A 27,107-nucleotide genomic window follows, 5' to 3' on the forward strand; every position below is an offset into this window, starting at 1 on the left:
GGGTGCACAATTTCACGGAAATCACGCGATGTGTTCATGATTTGCAGCATTTTGTTTGAAACTGAGCACTCCTGTGAACTTTGGAAGCCAATCTTAACCAATCAGGATGGAGTCTGATAAATCTGAAAGACCCGATTCGTTGAATGGCTCTAGAGAGACTGTGTACCAATTTGCGTGATGTTTGGACAAAATCTGTAGGTGTACTGTGCAAAAACTTGTTTTGCACAAAGCGGCCTCCTGGTGGCGCTATAACAGGCCGTTCTGGAAAGTTTGGGGCAGAGGTTCATCGTTGGCATCCAGGGAGTGTGTGTGCAAAATTTGGCATCGACCGGGTTAACGGTGGCCGAGATTAGCTGCTCACGGACACACGGACGGACGGACGGACACACGGACGGACACACACACGGACGGACGGAGTGCAAAACATACTCTCCCCACATGCCTTCGGCCTGGTGGAGACAAAGAGCGAGAGAGAGTGCTCTCTCTGCCTGCAGGTATTGCATGATGTTATTGGCTTGGAAAGGCTTTGTTTGTTAGCCTTAAGCCTGGGGCTTTGTTTGGGAACTGACTTACTGTATGTGTCTTATACAATGGTTGTGTTTACATTGGATTTGGCGCACGTGCAAGCATTTCTTGCACCTTTACTCAATACTCTGGGCTTTGTTTTTCCTCTTCCAGGGAGGAGTTTCCAGGAATTCAACATAGCCCAAAGAAAAGTGAAAATCAAGATATATTTTGAAAGCCATTTTATTGCGACTATAGAAACGTGCAGGAAGCATGTAACGCAGGAAGCATGTAATGCTTGCATCCGTCACATGCTCTTCATGTAATGCTGCTTCTGAACACACACAACACACAGGGGCACACGCCACACACAACACATGGGCGACATGTGTTTTGCCACTACACACTGTCACCGCCCACTCCACAAAGTGTCAGCTCCAGAAAGTGTCAGCTACAGTGGAGCGCTAAGCGTTCAACGAGTCATATTTTACAAATTTCAGCATTTAACTCCCATTTAAATTTATATGGTTATAATGTGGTTATATTCATGTAGAAAACAGAAGAATAATTTTTTATTATAACTAAAGCTGGATCCTCTGCTTCCTGTGAAGGTCGTTGTTGTATTGCGTCCCTTAACTATAAACTGTGTTTTGGGATGCAGGATGCACCCTATTTTAATCTCTGTTAGAAATAAAACTAGTGTTGACTAATCATTACAATATAAGGCGTCTTACTGGTATAGTTTATACATTTGTATTCAATATTTTGAACCATGAATGCAAAATATACATAGTACATACAATTAAGAACATATTGTATAAATGTGAAAAATTAATTTTGTATAATTTGGCTAAAGAGATCATTTTGTGTGCATATAAGATCTGTCATTTTGCCATTATTACATTATAGAAAGAAACCGGAAGATGTATGGGCGTAGATGAGGAGGATAGAATATGTGAAATTCATATGTTAATACTGTGATCTTCTGAATGAAGTGGAGAATGAAATCCATTTTATTTTGTCTTTTGTATAAAGAGCTGAGAGAAATATTGTTTAAAAAAAGTCCACACCCTGATCGAAACCTGATAGATTCTGAGACTGGTGATTTAATAGAATAGTTTTTGTCATATTTTTATTCAGCATTTTCAGAATTTCTTTACATACTGTAGTGTGTGATAGCAGGAGAAAGGCGACTTACTTGTATACATGATGATCTTTCATTTTGTATTAATTGTATATATCTATGTGCAGGTCTATATGAATGTATGTATACTCAACTGTACAGTATGTGTCTTGTTAATAATCAGGTTATTATGCATAACCGGTATTATGAGTTGCTGGCTGGTTCTAATTGATGTGTCTGATAATCCCATGTGGGTCAAGAAAATGTCTTGTCTATAGAGCACCGAAGTCCCGACGTAACTCGCTCATCCCTTCGATTCCCCTGGTTCGCGGAAGTAATTTCTCTATGGAGAATAACATGGGGTGATCTTAATATCGTCTACTATAAGCGTTGTGGTCCAAAAATAAACAAGCTGTCTCGGCATTATTGTCAGGGAGGTGTCTCTGTATCGTTTGCAACAGTCAGTCACTCATATAATTATGATACAGTCTGCTTCTAGCGAAAATGTAACTAATTAAGTAGCAGTAACATTAGCGTTTTCTCTCAGTCAGTTGATTCTTCATATCCATATGAGTGAAGCGACCGGGATGACATGTTTATTTTTCAAACACAGTTCTTATATGAGGCGATCTCAAATCCCCCTATGGGGATTATAATGCAAATAAAAAGTACATGAACCTGTGGATTTACGCCCTCTACCGATATTGACGTCAGACTTCGGTGCTCTATGGAAATTAATTATTCTCACTCACGCACGCACGCATGCACGCACACCGCATCCAGTCAGCTTACCTGCAGGCCTACTTGCAGCAGAAAACAGGACGCAACTTGAACCCACTTGCCAACCCACTGTAAAATCTTAATTCATACCAGGACAATAACGTTAATTGACATGAATTGCACTATGCATAATACTGACCCAGTTTGGAACGTCTAGATTCATACACTTGGAATCGTGGTGACCTCATGATTTGGTCTACTCTAATTATGTAGACCAGTGCCCGGCTGTAGAGTACCGAGTCGGTAACGGTGGAAGTTGGAGATCCATGCCCCACCCGGCTACGCAATACCCGTGTCAGAGTACCCGTACCACCCATCTGTCTGTGTCCCTTTTATGCCCATATATGGAGATTTCTGTATATGTCTCTCTGTGTCCCTTTATTCCTATATATGGAGTAGAGCCCGACCGATGCCATATTTTTGGGTCCGATGCCGATTTTGGAGAGACCTACACCACCGATGCCGATGTTTTGGACAGATGTTTAGTAATCAATTAAAATAATAAAAAAATACACTTTAAAAGGTTTTTTTTATGTCATAGTGTCTGAGCAAATAGACATGATGATGTACGGTACGGTGATAACACAGGGGTGATTTATGAGGGGCGCTAGCCCCCCCTATACACAGGTTTAATGTTTGTCTTTATTTATTTGTCTTTATTACTATTATTATTATTTAGTTCAATGTTTGTTTTGAAAAACGCCATTGGGTAGTTGCGCTGCGCACCCAACAGAGTGATATACTTCTCCAGTAAGCGGTGCAGAACCGAAAAAGTGATATACTTCTCCAGTACAGCGGTGCAGGACCGAGAGAGTTATATGTGCAGGATGGACTATAGTAAACATTAAATACTTTTCCCCCTCCTGTATAATAGTATAAACATCGGGACATCAGATTAAATAAACACTGATGTCCGATGACGGGCATCGGCACCCAAAATGACCGATACATCGGTGCGACCGACAGATCGGTCGGGCTCTAATATGGAGTTCTGTTCTGTGTCAGAGGCATGCAAAAAATTGGAGTGTTGTAATGTCAGAAAAGGCAAGCTCCATATATAGAGCCACAACCGTGGGTCCGACCGACTCAACACTACACTCGAATTTGAAGTCGTGGGGCGTGTATTACAGACATACAGAGAGACGTGGTGCATTTATAGATTGTATTATGTTATAATATTATAATTTGTATGATGCACGATTATGCTTAGCAGTATGGGTTGTGTGTGCAGGGCTGTGGTGAGCAGATCCTTACTTAGCAGTATGGGTTGTGTGTGCAGGGCTGTGGTGAGCAGATCCGGTCCATGTGAGTCTCCACAGAGGGAACATTGAAAAGACACCATGGCCTTGGCTGGATGCCCTGACTACTTCCTCCTTCACCCCAACTACCAGGTATTATTTATTACACACACACTGTCCCTCTGAACATGGTGTGTGAGTGTGAGTGTGCAAGCGTGCAGTAGTGTGCATTTATGCTTGTGGACGTGCAAGTGTGTTTGCAGTTCAGAAATTTGATGTCTCCCCTGGATCCAAACTTGTGAAAATAACAGATCTACAAGCTCACAACGCATTGCTTCGTGCCATGTTTTGTGAGCTTGTAGATGGTACTACTTAAACATTTGTTCTCTAATTTATGGATTCATTTTTCTTTCATTATTTCATGACGTTACTGAAAAAAGTAATTGAAGTTTGGTTTAAAGGGATATTTCACTTTCAAAAAAACTTTTGGTCATTTTATCATCTACTCAGGCTCTTCATGTGAACACCCCGGGCAGTTTTTAAATTGCTTCAGTCAGTATTTAGATATTTGATATTCATTTGAACTGCCCCACCCCCTTCCTATACAAACCCATTATAACTCACATAAGCCTGAGTAGATGATGAAATGAGCAAGTTTTTTTAAAGTGAAATATCCCTTTAATTGATGAAAAGTTCAGCTTTTTTGGGGGACGTTTTTTTAAATGTTTTGAAATAATAATAATTAAAACGCAAAATAAGGGGACCCATAAGAATGTGTCGGCGACCAACAAATGGGTACCTGACCCACTATTTGCACCACACCATGACTGTTGCTTGTCCCTATCTGACTGACAGCTACCATGCCAGCCCCTGGCATGCATTCTGTAGTGTAGACGCTGTAGCCATAGCGATGTTCAGCTGATGTGTGTGTTAACATAGCTGCTATGCTTCTGACACTGCATTTACTAGACCCATTCACTGGTTGAGTCTTCTCTAGAGAGAACTCCACCTACATGTTGGATTTTTAATGGCTTTAGCCAGGTGAAAAATGGCGCCTCTTTCACAACAGACAGACCCCGTTCCATAGTCCAACTGTTGGAGAATGAGGCCTTTGTTTTCCAGTACAGCTCTCTCTCTCTCCATGTCTGACTCACCGGGACCTAAAGAATTTGGCTGGACAGTGTTGTCGTTCACGGAGGTCTATAAATAGAGCAGGAAACAAACAATGAAAACAACAACAGACCTTAAGAGCGTGGGATTGTCGCCTCGTGACACGCTCAATTGCTCATGCTCATGCAAACGGACGGGCGGTGGAAGGGAAGGTCTTTCTTGATGCAGCAGACCTAGCTGCATTCATTCTCTTAGCAGAGGTGGAAGAATGCAGCACCTGCCCCCAAGAGGGCTGAGCCCCCGATGGGCTGACATTAAGTTGGATTGGTTCAGGTTAGATTCCAGGAAAGGGGCTTTGCACCAGTAAGACTGCAGTGAATGGCAAATTGACTCCTCCCTCCGAGTGGTCAGTGAAGTTTGAGAGAGAACTTTGATAGTTAGTGCAAGGGAGCGAACTGGCTTACTGCATTGCTGTGGGTGTTAGATAAAGCTGTCCAGTTGACATGACCCAGCATGAAACAAACATGCACGCATGCAACATGGTGTCTCTTTCTGGGTAGCCTAGGAAACCCAGACGCTTTTATTTCCAGGGAGAAAAAAAAAGTCTGGGTCCGAGTCCACTTCAATACGGCATAGAGTAGCGCAAACGTCGATCACTCTCCACTCTCTGCTGATTTCTGATCGTCTGCACCTTTGTTAAATTGACGCACACACGCACACCCGTACACACACACACTCCTCTCTTTCTCTGTCGCTCTAATTAATTAGTCTCATGTCCAGCAGCTGCGCACAGTTTCTGCCGGCGGATCCTGCCGGGAGCTGCCTATGCCATAGAAAGCATAGGTGAGTTCCAGGCTACTTTCTGGGTAGTGACTGTAGGTTTTAGTGTGCAGATAAGGAGCAAATGAGACCTCTTTTATGCATACTTACATAACTCTATACATAACACTGGGCATGTTTGGGAATCTGGGCTGTGCTCCAGGCGTGCGTGCGTGTGCGCATGTGTGTGGCGCGGGGTGCGTGCGGGGCGTGTGCGTGCGCTGGATCTGAGCCACAGATGTCTCAGAGCATGGAGCCAGCAACAGTCCAGAGCTGTTCTCTATAGTATAGTATGTATGTGTGTAAGGACCGCTCATTAACCACAGGCCAGAGACTAGCATAGTCTCAACTAGAATACTGCATTTTTACTTAAGCCCTATTTTTCAGTAGTGCAACCACTCCAAGGAACAGCAATGTCCGTGTTCACCTACTGTATGTGACTATAGTCCTTGTTCACCTATGAGCACCAGTATGACTATGAGTACCAGTAGGGGCGCTGTTGTGCAAGAAACAGAGAGGGAGAGATGGTGCTGCACTGTTGCCTGCTAATGAGAGACCGAGAGAGAGAGAATACGTCTCGCAACGGTATGGCCAACGCACCATATCAGGACAGTTTTATTTATTTTAATTTTTTTATACATTTTATTCAAAGACTATGACATATACAAGTTTCACAGAAAGAAAATACAACTCTTTGTTTTTTACATTTTCTCCCACAACTGCTTTCCCAATCCTCCCCACCCACCCACCATCTTTCCCCAGGGGCCAGGCATACAGTACAAACAACATACATACACAGGTATAAAACCAATAGGTTGAGTACATAACTAAGATACACACAACGTATATATACAGGTATAAAACCTATAGGTTGAGTACATAACTATAAAGAAAGGGATCACATGGTTATGTTCACAGAAATAATGAATAAACAACTTAAAATCAGGACAGTTTTTTGCACAATATTGCCGTTGGAACACTCACTAAGCTTGCCTGTGTAGAATATGAGGTGTAATAGGAAGAAAGTTCTGCATCGAACTTAATCAAACAGTAAAATCCTGAGTGTTAATTACAGATTAGTACAGATGTATTATGGGTGCATTTATAAATGTTTAAATTAACACTGAGGATTTTTATGAGTAATAAGCTATCTCTGCTGTAGTTCATTAAAAACTTTTAACCCAGTGTCCCTATTTTGGGCATTTAATTTCATCAGATCACAATGTTGCTGCAATTTGTTGTGATCTTGTAGATTGACCATGTTTTTGTGACAGTCTTAATGAAGTATAAAAGATGGCTTTAGGTTTTAATTTAGTCTTTATCACGTAGATTCGTTCATGAATACCTTTTTTTCCCCAAACTCGAAATGTGGGCTATTCCTCACACTTTATGCGCTGGAGGTCAGAGGTCACCATGGAGATGAGCACAATACTCAGTCTTGTGCTTTCGAGGAACTGAAAAGTATTTGGTGCTGTGAAAAAAAGAGAAAGTGTGTTGACACGCCTCCACATCATAGATCTCTGTCTAGGCTATACTTAGTGCTTAGGGAGTCGGTGTGTACACACCATATCCTTATTCTGGGATGTTTACTTTAAGGGCATGTACGTTTTTAACTCAAATCTTTGCTTCTGAGGGGTCCCTGGAACAACATATTTCCAGATGGGGGTCGTTGGCCAATTACAGATATTTTTGGGGGTCCTTGACATTGAGAACCACTGAGTTTGAGAACCACTGATATAGAAACATAAAGATTTAGAAGACATTTGTAGAATCTATAGTCGGGTCTAAATGGGTTAAAGCTGCAATCTGAAACATATTGCAATGGATATAGAATAAAAGATTATGTATTTATTTTGCAGGCCTTTTTCTTAGCCTTTAATTAATAGGCATACAATGTAGAGAGACGGGAAACGGCAAATGGCTTGCCTGGCCAGAAAAATTGACCGTGGACTCGCTGGCAGTGCGCCCTAGCCATTCAGCTATCAGTCGCCCCGTGAAACAAATATGTTTGTGTAATGCATTTGTCTGCTAATCTAACATTTTTCTTTTTCTTACATGGAGTTACTTGCTTTCTGAAAAGTTGATGATGGCAGACACAGAAAACATATTGAGGGCCTGTAAGGATGTTTGTTTGGAAACGTTCAATAGCAATATCAATAGCAACTTTACGTTTCTTAGATATTCTCTCATATCCTTTTATTTCTCTAAACACTTTATCCTTTTCATATCCATCCTGTTCTTTTTCACCTTTTGACTTCTTGAAGGTTGTGACATATGACCTTTTTCTTAGTTGCATTGTACGGTAGTTTTTTCTCCTGCTCCTAATTTCAGGATAAAAACACGATGGCTTGTCCTGCCCATCTCTTATTAAAAGATTAGTACTAAAATACTAAAGCGTCAGAAGAGGGAAAGGAACTGGTTGGAATAACGTGTTCCAGGGAAACTCCCCCCTGTCAGGTGTGAAGGAGAACCAGGGAAACTCCCCCCTGTCAGGTGTGAAGGAGCCACTTGGACACTCATGCATGAAGGAGGCATGAGTTCAAGTCTGTTGCCCTCCCCAGGTTGGCGGAGGGTGTGTAGAGCCCAGGATCACATTAGATAATTGACACAGGGGTGAAAAATGGGTTACAAAATCGTGGGATAAAAAAAAAATATTATTATCTTGGGAGCGTGGTAGAAGTTTTGTCTACCACTGTGGGAGCCACGGGTAAAACATTCTGCTTAGGACTTGAAAATTAAGGATTGCAGCTTTAAATAAATACTTTACACTTGAGTGTAAAGTATTTAAGTATTTAAGTATGTAGTGGCCCTAAATTCAGTTTACAATAGTTAACCTGAAAGTGGTTTTCTTTTTTTATTATTTTATGACAAATGTATAGGTTTTCCTATTGTTTTCCTCCCATTCCATTCAGCTGAAACCTACAGACTCCACTTTTCTCCTTCAGTCCACATGCTCTCTACAGCCAAGTTGCCCTTCCTTGCAAAGCCTTTGGCTTCTTCTCAGAGCTATAAATCTTCCTCTGACTGGGTGTGTTTGTGTGCACGTGTATGTAGACGCGCGCACGGCGGGACTTCTATTCCTTCAATTCCTGGAAGCTGTGCTTCCGCGTTCTTCTTTTTCCAGGAAAAGTGTGGATTGAATTCTTTTTTTGCTTTATACCTCTCTCTCTCTACTGCAGTGCTCTTGCCCTCAGGCTGCTTTGAATTAAACAAAATGTGTGAGGCACTTGGGTATGTGTGTGTGTGTGTGTGTGTGTGTGTGTGTGTGTGTGAGAGAGATTTTGGGTGTTCTTGCTCATGTGATTGCACGCACACACAATGTATGCATGTGTGTTCCTGCAGGTGGTATACTGTCTGTCAAAAGATCTATTGTGTGTCCGCAGGCCAATATTCCACAGGGAATTGACCTTCAGAGTTGTTCCTGGAAAGCAGACATGCCTACTTCATGTCAAAGGAACATTCCTATTATCTTCACCAATTTTCAACCTATCTTCATATAATTATATATCGTTTGTGCCTCAGAGGAGGGCTGTGGACACTTCAGAAACCCGCCTACCAGTGACATCATTGTTTTTTTTAATCACAAGAACAGTAGGCTTAGCATGCTAACTGTCCAGGAATAGAAAGCCTGCTGTTTCTATTGGCTTGGATTCCCCATCGATGATGTCACTGGTAGGCAGGCTTCTGAACTGTTGCTTTTTGGAAAATGTTCACCTTTAATGACATGCCCAAATTAGGGATGCCAGGTCGAACGTATTGTTAAGACTAGGGGTGCACCGATGTGGAAATTCTTGGCCATTACCGATGTAAAAAAAAACAATCTAGCCGATAGTCACCGATACTGATGTTTGTATACTGTATTTTTCCAAATGGTAGCCCGGGCTGTTAATCGATTGCAAAATCGATTTGGACCCCGTTGTTTATAAGGAACTAGACTGCTATTTGCAGTAGGCAGTTATTTATTTTTGCACCGGGCCATTATTTGGTTACAGTTCCTGTCGAGCATGTTTTTTTGTGCAAAATTAAAAGGTATGATAAATATACATAGCAGGCAAAGTCTTAACTAGTCTTTTTTTTAAAATATATAATATTTTTATCCCACGATTTTGTAACCCATTTTTCACCCCTGTGTCAATCATCTAATGTGATCCTGGGCTCTACACACCCTCCACCAACCTAGTCCCCCAAGGGGAGAGCAACGGACTTGAACTCATGCTTCCTTCATGCCTGAGTGTCCAAGTTGCTTCTTTACACCTGACAGGGGGGAGTTTCCCTGGTTGGACGTAGCGCGTGGAAGGAACACGTTATTCCAACCAGTTCCTTTCCCCTCCATCAGGCGCCCCGGCTGGCCAGGGGGAGGCAGTTTAGTGACCAGGATTACTGCATATTTTTTGTGAGGGTACCTACCCTAGGGGACACGGGGAGAACATGCAAACTCCACACAAAAAGGCCCTTTCGCCAACCCCGCCTTCGGGTATGGGCACTGATGGCGCGGAGGAGCAAACACGCCGCCAGCACTCACAGCGTCCCGAGCGGGAATCAAACCCAGGCGACAGCACTACCAACTGTGCCACTTAACTAGTCTTTTTGATTTAATATTGAGAATATGGGAGCTTATAGGCAGCTCCTGCTGCTTAATTGATTTGACCTAGATTCTGCAAACAGACTGTGATGTAATTAGTTTGGTAGCACAGCTGTATACAATTCTAATATTATGAAGATTTTAAAAAGCTGTCATATACTCTGAATATATTCTTTCAAATGAGGTTTGGCCTTATAGATCAAAAATACTTGTGCTCAGTTTTTTAATTAATACATTTGCAACTATTTAAATAAAGGTTGTACACATACACATCAGTGAAATTAACCGCTGGGAAAATCCCTAATTGAGAGAGTGCAGGCCTAACAAGCCACCACAGCTCATGAAATATAGGCTGCATGGCTAACAGGGCTTAGTGCTTACCAAGTTACCCCATATCTCTCTCCTTTCTCTGACTCTATGACTTATCCACCCATGAAAATGGGTGTATTACCGGATTTGGCTGCAGAGCAGAACATCGGCTACTGCCATCGTGAAAGTCAAGTTTTTTTACCAATGCGCCAGTTAACAAGTGCACCCCTAGTTAAGACCATAGATATTTAAAAAAAATAGATGCCTCATTGGCCGCTGCAGTTCGTTGGGGTGATGTGTGTTGAAGGGGGGTGGAAGAATTTACACTGGGAGAGGAAGTACGCCGGAAGTGTGGAAGGCACGTTACAGTACGTCCCGCTGTCACTCAAGTGATTACTGGCCAATCACAGTGCATCTTTTCCGGGACTTACAGACCCGAACATGGGGGGGGCTTCGCAAGGAATCTCGGGAAAGTTTTGCCCTCCCTTGAGCACATACGTACGCTCCAGAGCCGGAAAGGGCGTCTACATTTATATGTCTATGGTTAAGACCGTCACACAGTCTCAGCAGGTATTTACATTTCTTTGCATTTGACAGGAAACTGTGGACAGGACTTCCTCTCACAGACCAGAGGAGCTGATTGTGCCACGCTTTCAGCACTCAGCCAGGGGCAACTCTCCACATCACCATGGTAACTTCTCTTCTCTTCTCTTCTCTTCTCTTCTCTTCTCTTCTCTTCTCTTCTCTTCTCTTCTCTTCTCTTCTCTTCTCTTCTCTTCTCTTCTCTTCTCTTCTCTTCTCTTCTCTTCTCTTCTCTTAATGTTCAGATTTATTGCAAATGCATTGTTGCAAACACACACACACACACACACACATACACACATACACACATACACACATACACACATACACACATACACACAGTCACACAGTCACACTGACACGCACACACTTTCCTCATACAGATATTCCATACATTGCTCCATAGGGTTATAATGTATACTACACCGTCTGCTGGCACACATGCCGATCTTTCTCTCTTCCTCTGCTGTCCAGATGGAGAATTTAGAGACAAACGTTGTAGTGTTTTCTCTGCCACTCTGTCCTCTCTCTCTCTGCACAGTCAGTCAGTAGGCATATTCCCGGAAAGGCCTTGGCTTCCAGGGGAAAATCCTGGGAATCTTATTGGAAAACTCACAGGCCTTTTCAGAATTATTTCCAATGCCCGCCTTTCTTCCCGGGGGTATGGATCTTCTTGATGGCGATGGCTGGTCAAGCTTGTGTGAGAGTGTGTGTCATAAATGTATAGGTGGTTATTCTGAACACAGTGACTGGAGACCTCTAGACTTGCTAAACTGGACATAAGTTAATTGTCTCTGTATGTACCACGTTTTTCTGTCAACACAAATCTCATTGCCAAAAATAGACGACCTACAAGCTCACAATGCATTGCAATGGTTGTGATGCGTTGTGGAGCTTGTAATTCGTCTATTTTTGGCTAATGTTCCCCCCAGAACATGGATGCTGGAGTATAATGACAATAGCTGATCTATAAGTGTAGATCTCTAGGCCATGTGCAGAACTTGACTATAGAGGGACAATAATCTATTCTGCAAATAACCGCCATCAGATTGAATATTGCCTGGCCTTAAAGGACAACTTTATTGCCTGGCCTTAAAGGACAACTTTAGTTTTTGTTCAACCAAGGTTCATGTTTTAGGTTGTTATTAGAGAAAGTATAAGATGACTGTTTTTTTTTCATTTGCTGCTTTCTTTCGTTTTAGCGATTTTAGCTATTTTTGACCGGTGGGGCGGGGGCATTCGACCATGGGGCTAAATATGTATTTTCTTACACAATTTTATAGCAATGTATTTTTATTTTATTTACTATAGTCCTACTAGACCCCAGGAAATTACATCTGGCCACAAAATATCACAGGATCTACTGAATGTGAAGGGGGGTACTATTGGGGGCTGCCATACTGTGTTGTATGGCTCAACAGGTCAGTTTGTCACCCCCTTCACATTCAGTGATCTTTTGTGGCTAGATGTAATTTCCTGGGGTCTAGTAGGACTATAGTAAATAATTAAATAAATGAATGGCTATAAAATGTTGTAAAAAAATACATATTTAGCCCCATGGTCGAATGCAGCTAAAATCCCTAAAATGACAACCTAAAACATGAACCTTGGTTGAAAAAAACTAAAGTTGTCCTTTATTATTCCTCTTATGTGGGCAACTGATAATGATATATCTTTTTAAAATATTGCTGGAACGTTAGCCAGCCCCAGCCTGTGTGATTTCTGGTCCTATTGGTTCACTGATCTGAGTATTCTATCAATAAATCTATGTATAATGAACAATCAATCAGTGAATATAAGAATTAATTTACATCTTATCACCTGATTGAATGGATATTTACAGACCATAAATAGGTGAATATGAGGCAGATGCGTACAGTCAATGTCTGTGTCACTGTCAGCCAGCCTACAACACTAGTCATCTGGATAATATATGTAATCTATCAACAGTGAATATAATGATATAGACTCTCAATATTGGAACAGTGAACAACAGTTATATCACTTAAGTGATATTTCTTTGTTAAAATAAGTGATAAATGGCTCTATATTTAGACTGTAATCATTGCTATAGTGTTTGTTTGTTAACATTAGTTCCATCTCTCCACCTCTTTAACAGAAAATAAATTTTCAGGTTGAGATACCAATTTCATCCAAACAGGAGAGAGAGAGGACCCATACAGGAAAAGGATAAACAATAGAATTTTAAAGTGTTGAAACAAAGAAATAAGTAGCCTGTTTGTGACATTCTACCACAACACACAAACTGCATAGTGTGCCGTACCTATGCCTCGACCAGCGCCAAACCACAACAGAAACCAAATCTGCTATGATCATTTTTTGTAATTGTTTATGCATGTATATTTTTGTGTATATAGATATTTTTTTTTTTTCTCCAGACTGTTTTCCAACTATCCTTGGGATTGTGGGTGTGGGGAGGGTGGGATAGAGGATTGAGTTTTATGTTTCACTTTGTCTGTGCCTCGGCACATCTCAGAGGAGGATGGCAGACATTCATCAGGAAGGATGCCCTCCACCTTTCTCATCAGTCCCTTACTCCCTTACAACCACCTCCAGATTGTCCAGTTTAACTCCAACCATGGCGCTAGCACATCTACATGTACACCAGTGCAAGTGCAACATTCCAGATCAGTAGGCTATGTAGAGTTCCTTTGCACACATGATGCGCATTCATGCCTCCTGCCTTTGTTTACGATTGGCTGCAGACCTTTTGAAATGCTCTTAGCTGTAATTGGCCATTTGCAATTGCAGTACATCCGTGCGATACGTACGTCTTCGCCACTAGACCTCTGTGTGTGTGTGTGTGTGGCCTATTGATGACTCCAGTGAAAAAACGCGGTCGGTGTCAAAGTCAGCCTGCTACGGTTTCATTCTGACTCTGCACTATAGAGGTGTCTCACAACTGCTTCCCAGGCAGACATACTGTGTATTTAAACCCTCCGTGGAGCTCAGGTTGCTTGACCTTCCCATGCCCGTCCCTGTCCCTCATTGACGACCCAGTGAAACGTGTTCAGCTACTTACTGTCGTGGGTGCTGCTGCATGATGCACATCTCCACAATAATCAACAGACTGGTGTCCCACGCAGTAGCCAGAGTGGAACTGGATTCAGTGTTACAGTATCCGATAAGATCTTACTGAGGGGCCAGTGCAGTCCTCTACTGAGACTGGGGATATAACACGACGATGAGTACTATCGCCGAAGTCCGTGACAGGAATTAGGTTTTGTGTGCAGCTGATTTCACAAACAGCTGCCAAATCAGTGGCAAATTTTGTGTGCTTGACAATTTTCAAATCGGCCTCATGATGGCATTCTACAAGCCCTGTTCTTTTTTTTTACTCCCTCATTTCTCCCTTTATTAGACATTTCTGTGTTGCCACTGCTACTGTGCACCTTTTTATTGTGTGGATTGTGCCAGTTCATCTGCAAATACTTTGATTATTCGAACCAGAAGGAATTGCTAATCCTTCCCTGTATGGACTGTGCTCGGCACAGATACACAAATGGTACAGAGCAGACATTACGAAATATGCGCACTCACTCACTCACTCACTCACTCACTCACTCACTCACTCACTCATTCACTCATAGTCCAGGTTTCCTCATCCCCAGTTCCGGTTTGTTCTATTCTTCTGTTTGTTCAGTTGCTGTTCTCTCACATTTTTCATTCAATTTGAGCTTCAGCAGTTAATCAAACTCATCAATTTAATCAATTATAAAATATCATTGATTTTAAAGTAAACACATCAATTGAACAATGTTCAAAAATAGCTAAAATATATTCGATCTACAAGCTGTGTGATGCTGTGACCGATGTCGGCCATGAACAAAACTTGTTTAGATTAAAACGGAATCTGGGAAAATAATCTAAGATAAAAGCATTTGAAAAACAACTGGAGGTTAATTTCTTCTATCTATCACCTAGCAAACGATAGGCATTCATATGTTGCATACGAGCATGATCTAACTTAATCAAAATAAACCCTTGGCAGGGAAGGTTTTTTAATCACCGTCCCTAAAGTGGTAATCAGTCTATTCAATTTAATTACAAAAATCTATTATTTTGACATATCCGATTAATCACTAACGTAAAAGAAAATAATCGATCATTTCAGCCCTAAAAACTCCACTTTCTTCCATGATTCAGTCTGCGTTCTTTCTCTCTCTTGATCTCTGTCTCCTCCCTCTGTCTTTCTCTCTGTTATTTCAACCTCTGTCCTTATGTGCTCTGTCATTCTTCCTAAATGCTTGACAACCAACCCTGCCCTGCACATGACCCCCTCACCATCACATGACGCCCTGTCCCGTGGGGACGAGGGGGGGACGGGGGTGTGTGTGTGTGTGTGTGTGTGTGTGTGTGTGTGTGTGCAACTGTGCATGCACGTCCATGTTTTGAGTTGGCTAGGAATGGGCAATTATGTCTATCATGATGAGCCCTATTTTTATTTATTTTTAAATGTCTGGAAATATACTAAGTAATAAGTACAATTGCAGATCTCGTGTTTTTCAGAAATGGTTGTCGTTAGCCAGTATCTCTCTGTTTACTCCTAGTTTGCTCCTGTGTTCTTTGGCTCGGATGACTCTCTTACATCAGTTTTATCTGCATTGGTGTAACCGGCACCAATGTGAAGCAGTTTTGTTTATGTAGAGATACCGGCAAACCGGAAATGGTGAGAATCGCTAGGAAGTATAAAATAGTTTTTGTTTGTGTATATAGAAATATTGCTTTGCAAGCATAATCACAAGTTACTGCAGCATTGGTGAGACCAACACCCAGTGGTGGTAAAAGCACAAAAATGTTTTACTTCAATAAAAGTATCAATACTGTAATGTAGAAATACAAGTAATAAGTCTGTAATTCTAAATTTACTTGGGTAAAAGTATAAAAGTATTGACATAAAAATACTTAAAGTTGTATTAATTTTTGAAACAATTTACAAAATAATAAACGGATATGATGAAAAAAAGGAAAAAGAAAACGCAGTCGACATTTGCCGATCCAAACTTCCATACTACTTCACATAGTCCCAGGCATTTTCCTTTGTTCCTTATTCCCCCATACCCTTCGTCTTTATGTTCGGCCTTGAATATTGTCCATTTCAACCATTTATCATCCATTTGATCTTCCTGCAGTCTCAAATGATGTGTCAGTTTCTCCATGAGATATATTTCTTCAATCAACTCTTCCCATTGTCCCTGTGTTGGAGGTTCCATCTGCCCCCATTTCTTTCTTTCCTGCTGCCAATAATATTTTTTATTATTCTATTTTATTTATCTATCCTCTCCTTGTATCTTTCCCGCCATCAAGTTTCCTAAATACAAAACGTTGCGTAGATTGGCTATTTTCAAATAGCCATCCTCCATTTTCAGGCTTTTCAGTCGGGAGTGGTCAGTTTGCACACTGATTGCGCCCAGAGCACAGCATATTGAATTTCCGAATGACCAAAGAGCACTCTCGGACTGAACCCTGAACACTTGGCACGTGTCTTTTCAGTGTTTCACCACCCTGTACCACACACTGTACTGGTGAGCAGTCTCTTTCCAGTGTACAACAATGTCAGGAATTCTGTATGACATGGACACACACACACACACACACACACACACACACACACACACACGCACACACACACACACACACACACACACACACACACACACACACACACACACACACACACACACACACACACACACACACACACACACACACACACACACACACTTCATTTCATTTGTAACATACATTCCACGGCTTACCTTGGCTTTTATTGTTTAGCTTTTTAACCTCTGCCACAAAAATGCCCAAGCACTGACCCTACTGTAACCTAACCCCATTTCTAAGCATAATCTAACACCTCACCCTAAAATGACCCCACTTTTTATTGATGCATGGTGTGACGTCTCTGTTGTGCCAGTGATTGGAGGCTGATAGCATATTGAGCATCAACCTCGGCAGGTCCCCTGACCCCATTGAGAACCAGTGTCATAAACCTTGCTTGGTGCAGGAGATGCAAGTGCAAATCCGAGATTTAAATACCCAGCTTTCCTAGTGTAGTGTTAATGTAGACTGTCTTAATATACCCAATGATGCTTATCGTTGCTGTCGGGCAGAAACCTTGTATCTCCATATTGGTTTCATCTAGTGGGTATTTGCAGCTTTGTAATATGCCCACCCTTTTCATGTCTGACTGTCCTTGGCCCGGTTTCCCAAAGGACACCTCTTACACCATGGTGTAAGAAGTGGTGTTGCACATGCTCAGTTGCTCCTCTAGGCCGCACACAGAAGCCTGTGAACATAGACATTCCGTGCATAGATGTGCCACGCAATGGTACTGGACAGCTGACAGTAGGCTCTCTTTACTAAAAAAAGAAAAGAAAAAAAAAGGTAGACCTGAGACCTGAGGCCTACCATACCAGGCCTGAGGACTATACCATACCAGGCCTACCATTGCGTGGCACATCTATGCACGGAATGTCTATGTTCACAGGCTTCTGTGTGCGGCCGAGAGGAGCAACTGAGCATGTGCAACACCACTTCTTACACCATGGTGTAAGAGGTGTCCTTTGGGAAACCGGGCCATTGTCTCTTTCTTCCTTCCTACCCATCTTATTCTTGACATTTTGACATATATATTTATGCGTTTCTGGTAATATTTTTGTCAACTCATTTTGTATATCCGTGGCAAAAATGGAATGTTGACAAAAATGTCCACCACAAGCCAACATGGCGCTGACCCCTGCTTATATCTGTCTCTCTCTCTCCCGCTAGATGATGATGTGGATCTGGAGCAGCTGGTGAATGAGATGAATTCGTCCATGGAGAGCGTGCACTCCAGCTGCAGCACGCGGTCCGACGCGCCGCTGCTCCTGCACAGCAACGGCCACGTGCACGCTCCACACCACCACGTGTATGCTCCCCACCCTGGGCGCAGCCAGCAGGCCCCCTCCCGGGAGAGGCTGCGGCGCTCTCAACCCATGCACATCAGGTAGAACACAATGTTCCAATCACCTTGCATTAGACATTAGACCTGAAAATGAAGGCCCGACCCTAACTGTGCCCCACTGAGCCAGCCCGACCCTAACATGTAACACCATTTTAGACCCGAAAACCCTAAAAAAAACCCTAGGTCAAATGATGGCGCATTGAAAGAACGGACATATAATAGTTGGCGAAATAGCAACTTCACATGCTCAGTTCTGCACAAAATAGGCTAAAGTTAAATCCCAGACCCCATTGTCATGCATGCATCTCTCTCTAATTTTCTCTCTCTCCCTGAAGTTCTCGCTTGCTGCTGCTGCCTGTGATTTATATTCCGTTCTTCAACGGTGGCGCACCGAACACATCAGCAGATCTTGTATTCGGGCAGATCTGTTATGTTCGGTGCATGACGCGACAGACCGACACCACCTGTCTGAGTGCCACAGCCGTAAAAACTAATAATGTAAATGCATCGCAGCAGCACAGAACACTTCATTAAGCAGAAAGCATGTAAGAGGTGTGGTGCTTGGGGCGCCCGCTGGCCAAGTGGTCCTGGCACATGATCATATAGGCTTTGGCCTGACAGCGCCTCGTGTGTTCGAGTCCCGTTCATGACGACCTTTGCTGCGCGTCCCTCCCCTTCTCTCTCTCCCTCTTTCCTGTCTTCTAGGCCTATAAGATTCACTCAACTCACAATATGAGGTTCACGATACGATTTTTCACGATATTCTAAACAAAAAATATTTTCCAGAAATGTTTCATTTAAAAATATTCTTTTATATACTTTATCTTCCCCCCAAGCTTTTTTCAAAAAAATTTATTTAACTACATTGCAAAAGTAGTAGCATTACTTTTGACAGTGCAGAAACATAATTGCCTTCCTTGATGTATTAATGAGCATCAACGACCATCACCTGGGCACAGCCACACAGCTCCCCTCTACACAACTCTAATACTGAAAGTGACTGCAAGCTGTCTCATTTCTGTAAAATTACTTACTTTCTGTGCAATTACTTAATTTCTGTGCAACAACTGTAAACATGCTTTCTTGTTTAGAACCTAGCTCGAGTTAACATGTAAAAAAAGCTTTCTTTGATGGCATCTTAGGATAGATGTAGATCTATTTGACAGTGCAGAAACATAATTGCCTTCCTTGATGTATTAATGAGTATCAACGACCATCACCTGGTCACAGACGCGCACAGCTCCCCTCTACAGTGCTCTACTACTGAAAGTGACTCAGTCTCATTTCTCTCCAAAAGCACTTGAATAAGATGGAATATGATTAAAGCTCACATTTCATATCACACACTAGCCCCTCTAAAAAATAAATAAAAGTTTTTTTGTTTTGTTTTAATCAAGTTTTTTATTTTATTAAATCGTCGGGATTAATATCAATATATATCGATATATATCGTTACATGCCTACTATCTTCACTTATACTATCAATAAAGGCAGAAAAGCCAAAAACAACTCTTAAAAAAAAGGTGTGGTGCTTAATAATATTATTATGTTGATGTTGATACAATTTCCCTTACGTCCTTGTCAAAATATCCAGGTTTGTTACACCTTGAATGTACTTTTCCTGGATTTATAACTTATTCCAAACTTGTGAAACTGTGTGTGCAGCCCTAAACTTTCACAAGCCTCTCCAACAGAGTGAACGCAGCTCTGAGACCGTGTATCCAAAGGATATGTTTGTGACGTCATCCAAACAACCAGTCCGCTAGTACGTTACATACGGGTGGTTTTCTCTCCCACGTGCCGTGGCAAATTTGTCATTTCTTACCAGTTACCACTGTTTATGGTCACTCTGAGAGGAAATACATCTGGACCACACATGGACATATGACATCATCAACTTGCGACAGGAGCAGTCCCTATTGAGTGAAAGATTCTCTATTTATGAAAGAAATAAAGTGCTTTTATTTTATTTCTTTAGTTATAGAGAGTATAATGTTTTAAAGCATATTTGTCTCATTAGCCAGGGATCCTTTTAAAGACTATCTCTGCTTTCACTGCTGGCAGAATCAAGCCTTGGGCACTGGACAGAATGCAGAAATAAGACTAAATATATCATGCCCACCATGAATCTCTGACCAATCGCACACGATGGTCAGTGATATTAATATAAAAGTTAAAAAGCACCTTTAATTTTGGGGTCCTGGACTGGTAAAGCACCTTCATCTGTGCTCCTTTGGTTGTGTGTGCATGTATGGCCCTATATGTCTGTACGCACAAAAGCACACATGCACGCACATTCGTGCACACGCAAGTTATCCCTCTTGAAATCTTGAATGTGTGGTGTTTTTCTGTGACATGGCTATAGCCTGTGTGTGTGTGTGTATGTGTTTGTCCCCCTCTGCAGGCGATTGCAGGAAGAGCAGCAGATGCGTCCCTCCTCTCTCCCAGCCATCCCCAACCCGTTCCCTGAGCTCTGCAGCCCTGCAGGCTCCCCCATCCTCAGCCCCATCCTGGCCAATGACAACCATGTAAGTAGGCCTGTCACAGTAAACTTATATTACATATGTAATGTTGCCATAATCGTCATAAATGTTTCCATTTTGAAAATTGTCCATGCGTTTTACACTTGCAGATACAAGCTCACGAACGCATTGTGAACTGGCGCGTTGTGAGCTTGTAGATTGTCTAAGATTATTAATTATGCTATCCTATTTTGGCCATAGTACATTCAATATTTTATTTATGGTTACCGTTCAGTTATTTTTCATATGTAGGCACTGCAAATTTTATTTAACAGAAATGTAATTTCCTCTTTTCAAAATCGTTTTTTATGATCTTTTTGACAAAACAAGCCCAGGGGCGAGTATAGGTAGCCTCTAAAATAAGAACAGCCTTCACACGTACTAGTAATGCAATCAATATTATATAAAAAAGATACATTAGGTCAGACCAATCCTAAGTGTCAAAGATATACAAAAGGAAGTAGAGAAAAATTAAATAAAACCCTCATTCAGCTATGCCTCCCACCCCGACCCTCAATCCCCAGGACAGTTGTGGTAAGGCACAGTCTTAAAATATTAAATAAAAGGTAAAAAATATATATTTCATGCTGTGGACACCTGATGAAGCACGTTGGAGTTGGTAGTATTTGACCATCGAATGAGTTATGATGCTCGAAAACCACCCATGTGATATTTTCCTATATATTCCTTGTTCTGTCTGTTGTTTTTACTTGAACTTCATTGCGAGAGCTCTGTGTGTTTATATGTGTGTGGTGTGCTTAAATCAGCTGACTGGCCTGTTGTGTGTGTGTGTGTGTGTGTGTGTGTGTGTGTGTGTGTGCGCGTTGACCTTGGCTGTAGTGAGAGCCTTTCCCTCGATTACACAACAGTTCACCCTGGGTTATCTGACTGTATGTTATTGTGGAAGGGTGGTTATCAATCTCCCAGGCAGAAGCGTGCACACACACACACACACACACACACACACACACCGGTGGCGGCAGTAGTGTTTTGTTGTTTAAGGAGGTGAGTGGTGTCTCCAGGATGTGTGTGTGTGTGTGTGTGTGTGTGTGTGTGTGTGTGTGTGTGTGTGTGTGTGTGTGTGTGTGTGTGTGTGTGTGTGTGTGTGTGTGTGTGTGTGTGTGTGTGTGTGTGTGTGTGTGTGTGTGTGTGTGTGTGTGTGTGTGTGTGTGTGTGTGTGTGTGTGTGTGTGTGTGTGTGTGTGTGTGTGTGTGTGTGTGTGTGTGTGTGTGTGTGTGTGTGTGTGTGTGTGTGTGTGTGTGTGTGTGTGTGTGTGTGTGTGTGTGTGTGTGTGTGTGTGTGTGTGTGTGTGTGTGGAGGGCAGAGTTCCGGAGCTCGGCTGGGAATGTCTGCTTTTCAGAGCTCTCTGAACCCTCTGCATCCGCCCACAACCCCCCTCCCTCTCTGACAAGACAGACACTCGTTTCCCGTTCACATGCTGTCCCCTCTCCCTCAGAGTGTCACAGCATGCAAGTCCTGCCTGTGTGTGTGTAATGTACATACCAGGGATCTTCAATTAATTTTCCTCAAGGGCCATATTTTGAGTAGGGTACCAGGCTGGGGGCCGAGTCCGTGCGCGCAAAAAATGTGGGTTTTTCTTTTTTCATTCAAGCTTAGAATAGATGTAGAACAGTGGTTCTCATCCAGTGGTCCGGGGACCACCAGTGGTCCTTGAGGGGGTTCCAGGCGGTCCCCAGCTAAATGATGGAGAGTTGGTATGAACCAAATGCACCCTTATAAATCTTTAACTCTTGAGAGTGTAAAATTCATTTATTTTCAGGGCAAGACCCCATTTGAAAATATATAATAAAATTTGAATTCTTCCAGGGGCCACAAGGGGGCGCCTCGTGGGCCGCAAATGGCGGTGCTTCAAAGAAATTTTTTATTTCAAGGACCCCCAAAACAAGTCACCAGCATACATTATATGGGCCATTTTGATTGTGCCTGATGCCATGACGATGCATTGGGGGGTTAGACAATACACGTGGGCGTAGCTGCATTGGGAACTCCTTATAAAATCATGGTGACATAAGTGTGATAACTTGGTGGAGGATGTATACAGGTGATGGCATAAGGTCAAGAGATTCATTTGACTTTATGAGTTGGGCCAGTCAGGGCTAAGTCATGGCCTTAGCATCGACGAGGAGTTGATACAGTATTAGCAACATACTGCTTGACTGCCATTGACTGTGTGCTACCATCATAAGAACATTGAGAATGTACTGTGGGTCTATAGACCCAGTGCAGTGTTTTTGAGCATTAGTTGTCAACAGTGATTTGCAGAGGTGCTGGTTGATAAAATGTTTCACTGGACGAAACACCTGAAAGAAACACTGGTGACATCCTCCGGTGATGCCATTGCAGTCGGACACAACTTGTACTCCTTTGGAGGGTACCTTTACGGGTACGGGAAAGAGAGTGGGGAAGAAAGTGCACACCTTCAACACAGTGTCTTTACGTTAGATGAGATTGCCTCTAGTCAGTGACAAATGGAAGAGGAGGGAACGTTATAGGGAACCACATGAATGACACCAACAAGGACACAAGCACAATGATCTGGTCTTTAATTGTGAGCGGAACAGGCACTCGACTAGCCTGGCTAATAAGCCAGACTCAAATCACACTGTCGTGTGATATTTGAGTCTGGAGATGCTATGGATCTTGTTTCCCAGGGGGCGGGTTCAAACATTTTCACTTTGACGCAATTGGTCAGAGCTACTGTCAGTCAAAGGTCTCAAGCATTGAAGTCACTGTACCAAAGCCCGCCCATATTGCATACCGTTTGCATACCGATTGGCCACACCAGTTCTCTGGTGTAGGAAATGGGTGTACAATTGAGCCTCTCCAGACCGTAATCCGCCGGCAGGCAATTTCCTTTTGCCAATGGCTGATTCGGTCTGGCTTATTATTAGCCAGGCTAGCACTCGACCACCTGATTCCTCATTTCACTCTGCCACCATCATTGGGACAGAGTTACAATTAATGTGTGACATCGTGATATCATGAAGTGATAATTTAAGAACTTTTAATGCCTAATGCTTAAAAAAGAGAGGGGAAAAGAAGCACCGTTACCATTATTATTTATTATCAACAAACGATACTATAGAAACTGGTCAAACATTGGCCAATTTGTCAAATAATGAAGAGACAAAAATAGCTGATCTGATCAGCTATTTTCACAATATGTATTTGCGGAACTGATCAGGTCAAACTAAATATAATGGCCCAAGGGGTCCCTGTAGTAAAATAATCTACAAGCTCACAGCGCATGGCGACTTGAGACTTGTAGATCGGCTATTTCACAAAAGTTTGGAAAAATGGAAATTTTTGTTTGTTTTTTTTCCCCCAAAAACACGACATGCCCAAAAGAGGGAGGCCAGGTTGCAACTGGTCGAACTTTAGCTCTTCCTTCCCCCTGTCCAGGGAATGTTCCTGTCCTCGTCAGAGATGTTCTCAGGATGCCCGCCCTGAACAATAAGTTATTTTAGATGACCCTTTACACACACACACACACACACACACACACACACACACACACACACACACACACACACACACACGTGCACACACTCATACTCATACACACACACACACATGCACGCACGCACGCACGCACACACACACACACACACACACACACACACACTAGGGGAGACAAAGCATTATTTATGCATTTCCTTGACATCATCTCACATGTTCAAGAGTCAGACTGCGACTTTGCAGTTTGCACAAAGGTGTGTGTGTATATGAGTATGTGTGTGCACGTGTGTGTGTGTGCGTGTGCGTGTGCCCAAAAGCAAGTTGGCAGGGGGTTGCATCACGTCTCTTTTCCAGGAAGTCAAATTATTGTTATGTGTCTGACCAGAAATTGAATAATCAATTAATCAACTACAGTAATAACCGGTTTAGTGATGTATTTTGTAAATATTTCCAACATTTAACAAAAGGAAAGGAATACTCTTCATTTGGTCCTAGTTATAAAATGTAAATGTATTTATTTGTCTGTTTGGTTTCGGATAACTTATACACACATTTAACAGCATTTTACGCTTTATTACCTTTTTCTTCCCACGGCACTTGCTACAGTAGCAATACCATAATTCAGGAAACTCACAGACAAACTGCAACGGCGCCTATCCTAATTAGTGTTGTTACTTGTTTAGGAACATACCATGAGGCTGACTGGCCTCCACTGCACCGTGGGCTTAAGAGGCTGGACAACATATGGATATTATATTGATATACAAGGGATTTGGATATATTAATACTGTATAAAAGTGTGTTCTTTTCCTCGTTTTAATCACTTTAGTGATATTGTAGATCAGCAATTTTTGTATGCAGGGTTATCAGACCAATATTTATTCAATTAAAAAAACCTATTAGAACTTTGTTGTTGTCTATTCGTTGATATTTAAGAAATAAAGAAATTATATACAGTATATGTTTGAAATTCTTTATTTAGGAATACCCCATTGAGATACAGTATCTAGTTTTCGAGAGGGTCCCAATAAATAAATGTACAGTATTAACTGTTTCTCAATTATTTGATACCTATGAGCGAGATCAGGGAGACGTGGTGGATTTAACTGCTTTAGCAGACAGTTTGAGCCAATGGAGTTAAGTGGTTTTGACTACTTTTCATTGGTTCAATATTTTTTTAACCAACACACAGACGTAACGCACGTTCAATAGCCTATGGATTTAGGTGGTTTCCTCCCGACAGCAGCGTATGTTTGCGGTTGATTGCCCGACCATTATAGTGTACTACAGTATGTAGGGTTTCCAGGCTTCGCCCGTGTCTCCATAGTGTACTACAGTATGTAGGGTTTCTAGGCTTTGCCCGTGTCTCCATAGTGTACTACAGTATGTAGGGTTTCCAGGCTTCGCCCGTGTCTCCATAGTGTACTACAGTATGTAGGGTTTCCAGGCTTCGCCCGTGTCTCCATAGTGTACTACAGTATGTAGGGTTTCTAGGCTTTGCCCGTGTCTCCATAGTGTACTACAGTATGTAGGGTTTCCAGGCTTCGCCCGTGTCTCCATAGTGTACTACAGTATGTAGGGTTTCCAGGCTTCGCCCGTGTCTCCATAGTGTACTACAGTATGTAGGGTTTCTAGGCTTCGCCCGTGTCTCCATAGTGTACTACAGTATGTAGGGTTTCCAGGCTTCGCCCGTGTCTCCATAGTGTACTACAGTATGTAGGGTTTCTAGGCTTTGCCCGTGTCTCCATAGTGTACTACAGTATGTAGGGTTTCCAGGCTTCGCCCGTGTCTCCATAGTGTACTACAGTATGTAGGGTTTCCAGGCTTCGCCCGTGTCTCCATAGTGTACTACAGTATGTAGGGTTTCCAGGCTTTGCCCGTGTCTCCATAGTGTACTACAGTATGTAGGGTTTCCAGGCTTCGCCCGTGTCTCCATAGTGTACTACAGTATGTAGGGTTTCCAGGCTTCGCCCGTGTCTCCATAGTGTACTACAGTATGTAGGGTTTCTAGGCTTCGCCCGTGTCTCCATAGTGTACTACAGTATGTAGGGTTTCCAGGCTTCGCCCGTGTCTCCATAGTGTACTACAGTATGTAGGGTTTCTAGGCTTTGCCCGTGTCTCCATAGTGTACTACAGTATGTAGGGTTTCCAGGCTTCGCCCGTGTCTCCATAGTGTACTACAGTATGTAGGGTTTCCAGGCTTCGCCCGTGTCTCCATAGTGTACTACAGTATGTAGGGTTTCTAGGCTTTGCCCGTGTCTCCATAGTGTACTACAGTATGTAGGGTTTCTAGGCTTTGCCCGTGTCTCCATAGTGTACTACAGTATGTAGGGTTTCTAGGCTTTGCCCGTGTCTCCATAGTGTACTACAGTATGTAGGGTTTCTAGGCTTCGCCCGTGTCTCCATAGTGTACTACAGTATGTAGGGTTTCTAGGCTTCGCCCGTGTCTCCATAGTGTACTACAGTATGTAGGGTTTCTAGGCTTCGCCCGTGTCTCCATAGTGTACTACAGTATGTAGGGTTTCCAGGCTTCGCCCGTGTCTCCATAGTGTACTACAGTATGTAGGGTTTCTAGGCTTTGCCCGTGTCTCCATAGTGTACTACAGTATGTAGGGTTTCTAGGCTTTGCCCGTGTCTCCATAGTGTACTACAGTATGTAGGGTTTCTAGGCTTTGCCCGTGTCTCCATAGTGTACTACAGTATGTAGGGTTTCCAGGCTTCGCCCGTGTCTCCATAGTGTACTACAGTATGTAGGGTTTCCAGGCTTCGCCCGTGTCTCCATAGTGTACTACAGTATGTAGGGTTTCTAGGCTTCGCCCGTGTCTCCATAGTGTACTACAGTATGTAGGGTTTCTAGGCTTCGCCCGTGTCTCCATAGTGTACTACAGTATGTAGGGTTTCTAGGCTTTGCCCGTGTCTCCATAGTGTACTACAGTATGTAGGGTTTCTAGGCTTCGCCCGTGTCTCCATAGTGTACTACAGTATGTAGGGTTTCCAGGCTTTGCCCGTGTCTCCATAGTGTACTACAGTATGTAGGGTTTCCAGGCTTCGCCCGTGTCTCCATAGTGTCTCCATAATGTCTCCTGCATTG

At 42.6% G+C, this 27,107-nt stretch overlaps 1 protein-coding gene across 2 annotated transcripts in view; it reads left to right on the forward strand.

The window, feature by feature from the left end:
- LOC310865323 (growth factor receptor-bound protein 10-like) overlaps positions 1-27,107 on the forward strand; it is a 92,264-nt gene that overhangs the window by 29,948 nt on the left and 35,209 nt on the right. For both annotated transcript variants that reach the window (XM_083774361.1, XM_083774360.1), the window contains exons 2-5: positions 3,687-3,798; positions 11,063-11,156; positions 17,840-18,056; positions 20,419-20,542. In XM_083774361.1, the coding sequence (XP_083630487.1) occupies positions 3,748-3,798; positions 11,063-11,156; positions 17,840-18,056; positions 20,419-20,542 (486 nt within the window). In that variant the 5' untranslated portion in view covers positions 3,687-3,747. The remainder of the gene's footprint in view (positions 1-3,686; positions 3,799-11,062; positions 11,157-17,839; positions 18,057-20,418; positions 20,543-27,107) is intronic.

Source organism: Protomyctophum parallelum (assembly GCF_964188405.1).
Source record: "Protomyctophum parallelum genome assembly, chromosome: 1".
NCBI classification, from domain to species: domain Eukaryota; kingdom Metazoa; phylum Chordata; class Actinopteri; order Myctophiformes; family Myctophidae; genus Protomyctophum; species Protomyctophum parallelum.